General features: G+C 28.1%; 1 protein-coding gene across 2 annotated transcripts; it reads right to left on the bottom strand.

Annotated features, from left to right (window-relative positions):
* Positions 1–5,737: 5,737 nt before the first annotated feature.
* Positions 5,738–11,357, bottom strand: LOC8261763 (3-deoxy-manno-octulosonate cytidylyltransferase, mitochondrial). 2 transcript variants are annotated; one of them, XM_015728397.3, is made up of 9 exons: positions 10,744–11,357; positions 9,943–9,988; positions 9,057–9,143; positions 8,852–8,976; positions 8,455–8,594; positions 8,283–8,334; positions 8,065–8,175; positions 6,513–6,623; positions 5,738–6,008 (listed from the first exon to the last, which is right to left on the bottom strand). In XM_015728397.3, the coding sequence occupies exons 1-8, from the start codon at positions 10,960–10,962 to the stop codon at positions 6,531–6,533; spliced, it is 873 nt and encodes a 290-aa protein (XP_015583883.1). In that variant the 5' UTR covers positions 10,963–11,357; the 3' UTR covers positions 5,738–6,008; positions 6,513–6,530. The 2 variants fall into 2 exon arrangements, with proteins under 2 accessions (XP_015583883.1, XP_002534236.1); XM_002534190.4 differs by lacking the exon at positions 5,738–6,008 and having other exon boundaries at positions 6,389–6,623; positions 10,744–11,355.
* Positions 11,358–12,080: the final 723 nt, after the last annotated feature.

Raw genomic sequence — 12,080 nt, 5'->3', positions numbered from 1 at the left:
ACAATTTAAAACAAGCCTGAAACGGTTTTGCTCCGTGCCTCCATTTTGATTTTATCAACAATATAGTAAAAACCGATCAATTAATATAACCAGCCATTAAGTCTAATAATAATAAGCTCTGTTAGAGGGCCTTGTGTTTGATTGACATGTCTGTCATTTATGGTTGCATCAATTAATATAACCGGCCAGGAATATTTAGTTGGATAAGTTTGTTGAACTTTGTTATTTAATCATTTAATCCAAGACAAAATTTTGTGGTAGACCCTGCCTATATGACACAACAGACAAATAAATAAACACCAACTTAATTTATTCATTTTACCAACGACAAATGGACCTTAATTATCCACCAAACATGCTCTATATTTTGTTTACCCATCAATTGCTTCTTACTTTTTTTAATTTTTGACAAAAAAAAATAACTTTTCTCATTTATATATTTGAGTTATCTTTAAAAACAAGAGGATAACTGAATTAATTTTAGTCAAACCAGTGACGTTCTCGAGCTTAAGAAGTTTAAAATTCAGCTTCAATCCGAACTTAATTATATTAAATTCAATAAATTTGAATGATAAATAAATACAAAGTAATAAGTAAAATGATAAAAGTTTGATTTATAATTCTTTTTTTTCTATCCAATAAAATGAAAATTAAAAAAATATTCCTTAAATATAATTTTATTAAAATGCATAAAATGTCATATAAAAGAATATATAATTTCTTAACAGGAGATAGTTTTCCCTCTTTCTCTGCAATTTCGCTGTTTCTTTCAACAAAAGTTTTAAGGACACTACAATCAAACACTGAAAAACAATTGATATTAATACTTTTCTACACAAAATTACTTTTCAAAGAAAACAAAAGGAACCCATTAAATTATATACCTATCAATTTCATATCAAAACAGCCACTAAATATTTATAAAACCATTGCCCCACAAAGGTACATTATGATGGGTAGATTACAGGGAGGAGGAGATTCCTTTTCTTTTTTCTGTAAATATATATATATATAATATTTTAAAAAAAAAAACTATGTAGGCCATAGCTACTACTTTGGACCCCACACCAGTAAATGGGTGCCACAAGTCCAGATATAATGCCAGATTTGCAGTGCCTAGTGCCTAGTGCCTAGTGCCTATGGTCTTATAAAAAAGATTTAATTTAAAAAAAAAATAAATGGCTATAATTAATGCCCCTGTTACCAAAATAAATTTTTGCTTAAAATAATAGTCCTATATGTTTTCCTCATGGCCAACAACCTAGTACTACTTTTGCCTCCACAGTCTAAATCTACTCACCTTTTTTCTTTTCATGTCTACTTTTCTTTTTCTTGCATTATGGCTGGCTAACATTGCAAACCCCTTGCATTTGTGTCTTCTTACTGCTCTTCCTTTACCTATCATCCTCCCTTCTTCCATTCTTATGAACCCATCTTGCATGTGATGCCTCACTCTTATTTTTCCATTATCAAATCATTTAGGGTTAAAATGTTTGTCATCAATTTATATTTGCGAATATGTCTTGAATCGGAATCATTTTTTTTTTTAATTTTTTTCTTTATTGATATCGTCGTCCATATCTACCGACAACCGAATCTATAAAAAATACGTTCAATCATAAAAAAGCATATGACTCACATGAATAGTCGCAATTCGTTCACGTGAGATCATTAGTTATTGTTGAGTGTGAATATGATTAGACTCAATGGAGTGGTGATTTACAGGAGCGCTGATGTTTTTTGAATAAACAATGATAAAATTAAATAAGTAAATACGATATTATGACTATAATAAAATTCTATATAACTTAATCTTGAAAAGCTAATTACGTACGTGTTAATCTTTGATTAATTAATTTATTTAATAGATCTTTTTTGAAGTTGAGGACTTGTTCCTTATCCCATGCCTTGTTAAGGTAGGCATGTCTTCAATAGAGTGTATTACTTCGAAACTGTGGGCTGTCATAAACTTCATTTGTACTTGAACATTTTTTATAATAATCACTCTTTTCTTTTCTTAAATCTACCCTTATTTTTTCTAAAAAAGAATTCTAACTTCTAATGGGAAAAGACATAGGAATGAAATGTAAACTAGTCAAGGCTACTTGTACTTGTTATATCCATTGTTGATTCTGTTGTCTAACCATTTGTAAGTCCTTGAACTTTGGACATTGTTATATTATTCTTGTGCCATCCTCTCATTGGAGAAGGGGAGCACTTGTCCAGTTATTATATATATAAATATACAAATTGTTGCTGGCACCATCTTTGTGGATTGTGAACACTAATCAATATAACTCAATGTGAAAAGGCCGAATCCTTTAAAGTTCAAAAATCTGCTTTTAAGTATGGATTCAAAACCCCCTTCTTCTTCTTCTTCTTCTTTTATTTTTTTAAATTCTAATAATTATAAATTTCAAAAATTGGATAAACTATCAATAATTATTTTTACAAATAAAATGTGTTATACATATGAATATCTTACGTTCTCTATTTTTTTAATTGTTATGAATGAGTGGACGAGAATTTAATTAAAAACTTTATTCAAATTAAGATATATAATTATCATCAAACTAAATTTATAAGTCATATAGATTCATTGCAGAGGTATATTTACAGATAATAAAAATTGATGATTTAATCTGAATTTTATAAATACATTAATATATCTAAAAGAATATATACCAAAACAAATTATTATATGCATTAGATGCTATTATATTTTAGCTACGCCTTTTAAGAGTGGGTTAAAAATTTATAGGCAACCATGAAAAATGGGTCCCATCACTTTTTAGCTTCCTTGTCATTTAGTTTCCGTATTTTTGAATAATTTCCTAGTAGTGTACATACAATACATTATTAATTAATAAATAGTTGATTACTAATTTACAACTAATTAGCTAATTAATTTTTGACTATTATTTAACTTTTTACTAGTTAATAATTAATAAAAAATTACCAAATTACTCAGCTAATTGAGAATAAAAAGTAAATAATATTGAAATGACTAAAATGATTATTTAATTAATGAAATATAATTTATATAATTTCATAATAGTATAATTGCATCGATGTTCTTATATATATATATATTTGTATATTAATTGTCACACGTCTTAAATAGATAAATTATAGTATAAAAATATTATTATGTAATATAATATTCATTAAAAATACTTAATTATTTTATAAAAGGAACTCATATGTTCTTATATACTTTAAGAATTTAATGAATAATTAGACTTAAATAAATTATATAAAATATAAAGTATTTAAATTTTTTATTTTAATTTAATAATTATCAATATTAAGTTTTATATATTTATTTTATTTAATTATATTTTATTAAAATTATTATTTGTGGAAATTACTTTATTTTAGTTTAAATATTTTTATTTTTTAAAAATAATCTAATTATTAATAGTTATTTAATAAAAATATTAAAAATAAACAAATATGAAAAATGTTCTATATTTTAATTTTAATAATTTTTTAAAACTAATAGTCATAAAAATTCAAAATTCTTTTTATTTTAGCCAAAGTTTTAAATATTATCAATTTAGCCATGAATTTGTTAAGTGAGAGCTAATTTGGCCAACTTTCAATGTTGATCAAAATTGAACTAAATGAAGGATGGCGTATAAGCCACATAGGTAATTTTAAACATATCTAAAAGGGTCTCTTTGCATTATCATTTTAACACTACCAGCCTTACTTAACATAATAACTCTTATCTACTTTACCCATTTTATTCAACCACTTTACCTTAACTAAAAAAAATAAAGAGGATCATAATTGGCTCTCGTCTGTCACCTCTTATTTCTCATTTCTTCTTTGAGATCTTTCATTTTCGCAAGCTATAAAATCAAAATAGACATAAAAGAACTCAGTTATAAATATGAGATCTTTCTATCGTTCTTCAGTTACATCTTCTAAAAATCTATTCAAGTTCTTAAATGTGGAGTCTGAATTTTAGCGACTGTGATCTTGATTCGATTACTTGGATTGTTGTTGGTGAATATGAGTTTAAATCATAGTTTTTTTTTGGATTTTTCCTGTTGGAAAGAGCTTAAGTCCATTCCTTAAGTGGGTTTTCAAGAATGAAAAAAGCAAAATAAGATTTTGTATCCATCTTTAAGAGTAATGAATGATGTATTTGATAGAAAAAAAAATAGTATGTTTTTAATTTGGGATTTGTTAGAAATAATAAATTGGTTTTGACAGCTAAAATTGGTGAGAGAGAGTTTATGTTATAGATGTCAAAGGTGATTTGTTTATTGGATTTGGGATTTTGAATTTTATGTGCTTATACATTTTTATTTTTTAAAAAATTGATAGAGAAGGATTTGTTATTTATGTAGATTAATATGACATAAATTTAAAGAGGAAAGAAAGATGTGTGACAAGAGAGACGAGAGTAAAATGGGTAAAGTGAACAAGTTAGCTAGGTTAACTAAAGTGAATTAGTTTTAAAATGATAATAATATAATTTCATTTTTCAGAAAAAAGAAAAAAAAGAATATAAAAAGATAAATTTTAAATTTTCATAATAAAAAAAGCAAGAAATTAACAAAAGAGTTATTAAATATTAAAAAGCATATATGATATTTTCTTATATGTTGCATTGGATTCATTAACAATAAAGTAATAAAGAGTTCTTTGAACTCAAAATATCTCAAAATTTTTATTTACATCATATATAGCTTAAATTTATAATAAGATGTAACAATAAAACTCATTTTCATGTATATGTATGGACACTTTGATGTATAATTAGTTTAGTATATAAAAAAATTAATCACATGAAGTACTTCACTTGTAATAATCCTACTAGTAAAGTATTATAATAAACAAACATATAAATTAAAATATCAATAAATAAAATTAAAAGTATCTTAGCTTTTTTTTTGCCGAATTTTTATTTTTATTTTACAAAAATTTATATTAAATTATTTAAATTTCATCATAGGTATGCAATATAATAATTTATCAATTTTTTATAGGATTAGAAATAAATATGAAATTATTATCTGATTAGGATTGAATTAGATTAATCACTCATTAATTTTAGTAGGCTAGTGTTAAATTATATTACTTAAATATAAAAATTAGGATAAGATTACATTAATTACTGATAAATTTTGAAAATATTTTTAGTTAGTTCAATAATTCTCTATATTTTAATCAATTCAAAATTTCTATATATATATACATAAAAAAGTTTGACACATTGAATAAAAAATTTAAGGTGTATACATAGTTTTAAAAGAAAAGCATTAGACTAATATATAATTTTTATATTTTTTGAATTAATAATATTATTTAAATTATTATAATTTTAATATTTAACATCTGATAAGTTATTTTTCTGATTAAAAACAATGTTTAATTTTAAAATGTTAATTATATATTAATAATATTTATATAAATGTAATTAATATAATAATTAATAAATTACTTTTATAGAGGTATTTTCAATTATACCTTTCATATAAAGTGTTACCATACTTATTCCCAATATGGTACTAATTAAATTTTATACATTTTAAATATTGTTTAAATTAAAAAAAGAAAGAATCTCTTTTAACCCTGCACCAAAAAAAACTTAATTTTGACCCTTGGAATAAACTCTTAACCCCATTAATCATTACTCCTTTAAATATTTTATATTCACCTCCTTAAATACTACTCTTACAATTTGTATATCATTCCTTTAACCATGCATGAAAACACAATCTAATAGGTGATCATGAATTTTTATTTTTCAATTTAGGCATGTTGTGGTCACATTCATATATGTCTTTCCTGCAAAACAGATTTTGTGGGTACGATAAAGAGTTAAATATCTTGCACCAAAAATCTAAATAAATAAATAAATACAAATAGTCTTCAGTAGGATTGGTAGTTTCTAAAGCCAATATTAACCCGGAATCATTAGGCAATCAGGCAACAATTAATGAGGATTTGCACCACAGTTTGAAATCGCTTTGATCAGGCAGCTAATTGTCCTGAAAAAACAACACCAGCACATTAATAGTGTTGGTAATTGGAGTTTTATGTGTTTAGTTTTAGAAATTTTTAGAATGTTAAATGGTTGATTTTGTGAAAACAATGAAAGACTTGATTATGCTAAAAAGAATTTAAGAAGATAATTGGTTTAGTTAAAAAAGAAAGAAAGAAGTGAATTGATCCTTATGCCATGAAATTATTATGGGATATTATTAGCTAAGGATTTGCTCAAAATATGAGAACTCGCTTAGTAGAATGGCAACCGAATGTTTTTGGCCTAATAGCCTAAATAATCCGCATTATATGCCGCGGAATTATACTATTTTGGTCAATTCTTTAAAAATTGTTATTAATTTAGCCGATTGAACACGATTTTAGCTTGTGATTGAGTTGTTTTAGGATTAAAAGAACCCTAGATTAGATTATAAATAAAATTGCTAACACATGAAGCAATATGCCAGTTAGTCCCAACCCCAGACTAAAGCAAAAACAGAAAAACTTACTCCAAAGTAGTAATAAAATTATAACACATTTCTTTCACGCATCAGTCTTTCAATCTTCTCAATGTCCTCTGGAGTGTCAACGCCATGTGCCTCATGGTCCACCTTTATTACCTGCAAAACCATAACCATTTAATGTTCAAGAACTCATTAATCTAACTATTTCAAGAACCATATACCACCACTAACCTTATTAATTTCATTCAAGCAATAATTTCAAGTTAAACAGTGCAGTAAACCCCTAAAATCCCCATCAAATTTCACATACATATAGTATCCAATTAATTGGGTTAGGAATAATATAGCACAGTCATGGTTTTGTCCTGAGAACATCAGTTTATTCCACCTTCTTTCTTTCAAAACTTACTGATTTTGCCAGAATCATAGTGATCATGAACCGACAAATTATGTTCTAGAATTTAGAGCAACCTTGCATATTCAACAAATTGTTACAATGAACCACCAAGCTCTAGCCTAGTCGCCAGGTTAAAGTCACCTAGTGGGTCTCAATTTCGAGACCCACCTCCCCCAAACTCTGGTGGATTATTCCCCAAAATTGAAAACCCTGCTAACAACTAGTAATTGCAACTCCTGCGAAAGCAAACTAACCGGAATACAAAAGAAAAATTGTCACAATGGCTTCACTTTTTTATTCTTACTAATATTAAGAGAGAAGTGTAAAACAAATAAGAATTCCTTAGGAATTTACAAATAACTTTAAGTATTAATGGGAGTTAGTATTAATTTACTCTTGTTACCAAAAATAATAAACTTCAACTTAGCGCAAACAAGAGTTTAAACTAGTTAAAACTTTGAAAGCACATAATGCAGTCAAGCATGCTAACCTCTGCTTCCCATAATATGACGAGATAAATAACTCTTGGGAGTGTCAGAATAAGACAATGACAACTAAACTTCCGAAATCTCACAGATTCTGACACCACTTGATTAAATATTGTCTGAGTTACATAATAACCACCCTTTAGGAGCTTCTTACATAATAATCACCCTTATTTCAGATAGAAGTGTGTTTTCTTGTTAAAAAAAAAGTCAGTTCAGTATTAGAATTAAAAAAGATTAAATAAAATTCAGTATTAAAATGATGTGGGTAAAAAAATGTCATCAAATAAAAGCCTACATGACAAACAAAATCTTCAGAGTCCTCGGTTCTGCTAATCTCATTGCAACTTTTTTACAACAATATCAGAAAGAGAAAAAGAACCATCAACTACCTTCAAAGTATGTTCACCTAAACAAATATCTACACCCACTAGCAGACAAAATTTCTACCTATACAAATATCTACATGCAGGACTCTTCTAAATTTTTCCCAATTTAACAGCAACAAACTAAATAAATAGAACAATAAAAACGGAAAGGAAGTTTCAGGGCGTTGCCTCTCTAAAAGTAAAAAGAAATTAGTCCATAATTATCACAGCAAGGAAAGAATTTATCCACACATTCCTAAAGTACTTATAAAAGCTTTAAGAAATCATTACAAATTTCAAAAATATAATGCAGAAGAAACAAGCAGTGTATCTGGATTTTACAATACCTTCATTTTATACCCATTCTCAAGGACTTTGAGCTGTTCTAGATCCTCTTCTAGTTGTAGTGGAGTAGGCTGAAGCTCGGAGTATATCTTTAAAAACTTCGCATCATAACTCTGGTCAAACATATGAAATGTAGTCTTACAAAATAACCAAATATTGCTGACATACTACCTTAAAACCACCCAAATGTAGAGACAACTCTTGGCAGAATTCTTCATACCTGAATTCCTAGATGAAGCAGATATGGAAACTGTGCATTGACTTTCCCTGACCTGTATCAAGTAGGCAAAATTATCCATAAAGTAGCCTAATAAACAAGAAAAGCGAAAAATATAAAGCTAAATAAGAATATGAAGTAAATTCACCCATATATTCAATATTTGACAACTCACTTGTTATAAGGAACGAGTCCCCTTGAAAAATAGATTGCATAACCTTGATTATCCACCACACATTTCACTCGGTTGGGATCAAATGCATCTTCAGGCTTTAAGGATGTCACAGCAGTGCTAAAAACTGCATTTGGTGCTGCCTGTAACAATAAATTAATTTTATCAATAACTCATTGGATTGGAAAAACAAGGCATTATAATGAGATAAAATAGCTAGAATCTCATCACAACTTCACAGCTATACAACTTATTCCTATGGCTGAGATTAAACCTGAAGTTCATAGGTAGTGCAAAAGAAGTCTATGTTGAAGCATCAAAAACTACAAAAGCCCTCATAAGATGTGATATTCTTTTGGGATATGGTATATAGATGGAGAGGTAAGCTAACTATTTTCACCTGCAGTGCTTTAACAATTCCATCTATTATCACAGGTTCAATGAGAGGCTCATCTCCTTGAATATTGACGACGACATCATATTTCTTTTCTAGTTTTCCAAGAGCTTCATTGCACCGTTCTGTACCTGTACACTAATAGGAATTTAGGTATTAGAAAATCCAATGCAAAAATTAAAATCACAGCTGAACAATAGAAGTAGCCAACCATTTCGACAAGATTCTGAAGTCATTATGACATCTGCCCCAAATCCACGACAGCATTCTGCGATCTTTTCATTATCTGTTGCCACAACTGCATCAACACGAAATACGAATGAGATTACAAAATAGGAACATGAAAGAGAGCAGTGACTAACTGACAATGCTATGAGCCTAGGACACTAGGAAATTTCAACTGTGCTCTTATTCATCATATCACTGATGTAGTAAGTGCTAGAAATGACAGTCTCAACAACTTTCATGAGCAGAATACAAAACAAAAACTGAAAGAGTGGAAGATGTCAACCAAAATTGCTAAAAACTAAAACTTGCGAAAAAGCTCCAAATAGAAAAGCATATGAGAAATTATAGATGGAAATACTTGGCTCATTCCTGCATCTTTGATCTGGCTCATTGATTCACTTGAACATGATTTTTTTAATTTTTAACACTCAAAACAGATTCGAGATTTGATCAATTAACCTTCTCATTTATTTTACCTGAAGAATAAAGATATAAAATACCTAAAAGAATATGTAACAAGTCGAGAACATTTACAATGTTATAGTTAAATTCAAATTACACTTGTTTTGCACAACATTTAGATGCATTGTGATGTAACTACATATAAAGAAGGTGAACAGCATTTTGGCGCAAATATAACTATATATAAAGAAGATGAGAAGCATTCTGGCTTTTATTGAAAAAGAAAACTTATATTTAAAAAATAATAAGAAATAATAAAAAGAAAGAGCAGTAAGGCAGTGGCATTTTTAACTGCATTCTAAAAGAAAAAATCAATTAAGACATTGTCCCTTGCAAACTTAAAAGAAGCAAGAAAATGAATGCATCATTTCCAAATAAGTATCAGAAGAAACTTAGGACTGACTTACTTATGTGATCCAAAGTAGTTGCCAGTTTCGCTCTTTCCCAAGTTCTCTGCATTGGTGACAAACTGTAACATGATAGCAGTTTTGACAGAGAACAGTTTTCATGATTGATACATTATGTTATCCATTAAAATTAATGACATAATTTTGATGTCGGATCATCATAGTAGCTCTCTTTCCAGCATATACAGTAAGCGTGGATGTAACATTCAGATCATTATTGTACATTAGTATTGCGAACAAATCTGAGCCCCTAAATCAGAAGCATTCGATTCAGTATTCTTTGTTTGAGGATAAACAGGCATATCGTTTTATTTCAGAAAAGAAAATCATGGATCCCGGATAGGAGGAATCTGATATAGGATATCAGATTATCCATGTTATTATAGTGGAACCAATATTAACCCATCAGGTAAAGGATCACAGATCCACCTAAGAAATTCTATTCACATTCAAGTTCAATCTCAAACAGGCTGTATTGGCATGATAAAAATTTAAACGATGTAATAAAAATCTGAAGATTGAACTTTTGATCCATTCTCTCTTAGATACTCCCATGCCGCTTAGTGATCTTGTATACTGAAATGCATTTTGTAATTAGCTTTCCCTTTCATGAACCAAAAAAAGGGAAAACTAGAAGTTGTAAACACTTAAATTTCTGCTCCAATGGTGCATCCCAAAAATTGATTCATGATAATTAACAAAATTCAATACAAACAATCCAAAAAAAATCCCAAATTCCAAGTCTCATTCTATATCACATCATTTAATAAGTAGAAACAAAACAAGCAAAAGAACGAGTACCTGGATCATGGGTTTCCCTAAGATATGGACAAGGGGCTTGCCCTGAAACCGAGAGGAATCGAATCGAGCAGGTATGATTCCTATAACTCGGCGTCGGAACTTTCTAAATCGACCCAAATAAGCTCCAGCACCAACACCCACAGCAATAGCAGCTCCGGCCACAATACTATGCACAATCCATGACTTGGTCGATGTTGATGAGGACCCAGATGACGACATTGGCCTTATAGTTATACAGACCAAAATAATCAGTTTGGTTGAAGTGATCTCTCTTCTGTTTTGTATTATTACAGTTAAGTTCAACAATAACAAGGAAGAAAAGAAAAGGAGCAAGGCAAGAACAAGAATGGCAGGAGCAGTGAGCCTTTAGTTAGAAACGAACAAGACCCAATTTATTGCTCAAACTGTTGAAACAGAATCCATTAGCCCTTCCTCCTCGGGTGGACTTTTAAGTCCACAGTTAGACCGAGCTGCAGAAAAACAAGACCCAATTGTTATTATTATGAAAGAGGCTTTTGTCTTCTTCTTTTTTCTTTTTCTTTTTTCTTTTCTTTTTCAGCTTGGTCGCAAATTATAAAATAGAACCATGTTCATGTAGGCTTTTAGGCTCATGAGTCTATTCGGCATCATATTTATAAAAATATTTGCATCGCGTTTGACACGTTAAAATAATTTATGTCATTAATTTTATATTAAAAATTTATTAATTTATATTTATTAAATATATATTTAATGTTTATTGTTTAAACGTAAGGTTCATTATTTATTAATTTAATTTTATTAAAAAAATACGTGTACTACGAGATAAATATTTGTAGTATAATTTTAGTTTGATTTTTTTTTATAAACTGTCTAAGGACGATTTACATTATATTTATATTATATATATTCATTTGAATGGATTAGTGGTATGATTTTCATTACTAACAAATATTTTTCTATACTAATGAATATTATACCTATAAATGAGAATGTTTATATCAATCATAAATTTTTTTCAATATGCATCACAAAAACAACAAAAGCTTTCATGAATAATTAATTTATTTGAGATTATTGATGAACAGTATATATACAAAAAATGAACATTGCAGTACCATATAATAAATATTAGTATTAGCATTGATGAATAATACATCAAATAAAACGAAAATGAACATTAACTATAATAAATATTAAGTTCACGGATAATGAATATTTCAATACAAAAAAATTAATTATTACAGAATATTACATCTAATAGATATTATACATATAGAAAATGAACATTTTAGTACATATAAATGAATAAAAAATATTAATATATATATGATAAGAAACTTCATAACTTAGAAATA

Source organism: Ricinus communis, chromosome 6 (assembly GCF_019578655.1).
Source record: "Ricinus communis isolate WT05 ecotype wild-type chromosome 6, ASM1957865v1, whole genome shotgun sequence".
NCBI classification, from domain to species: Eukaryota; Viridiplantae; Streptophyta; class Magnoliopsida; order Malpighiales; family Euphorbiaceae; genus Ricinus; species Ricinus communis.
The sequence above is the reverse complement of the archived record's forward strand: the minus strand, read 5'-3'. Positions and strand labels throughout refer to the sequence as shown.

What these genes read in the sequence shown, in the direction of transcription:
- LOC8261763 (XM_015728397.3), bottom strand. Translation starts at nt 10,962, where the DNA reads ATGTCGTCATCTGGGTCCTCATCAACATCGACCAAGTCATGGATTGTG. An exon ending in TTCAGAATCTTGTCGAAATG is followed by an intron (nt 8,977 to 9,056) that starts GTTGGCTACTTC and finishes ATTAGTGTACAG; the next exon opens with GTACAGAACGGTGCAATGAA. An exon ending in GAATTGTTAAAGCACTGCAG is followed by an intron (nt 8,595 to 8,851) that starts GTGAAAATAGTT and finishes TTATTGTTACAG; the next exon opens with GCAGCACCAAATGCAGTTTT.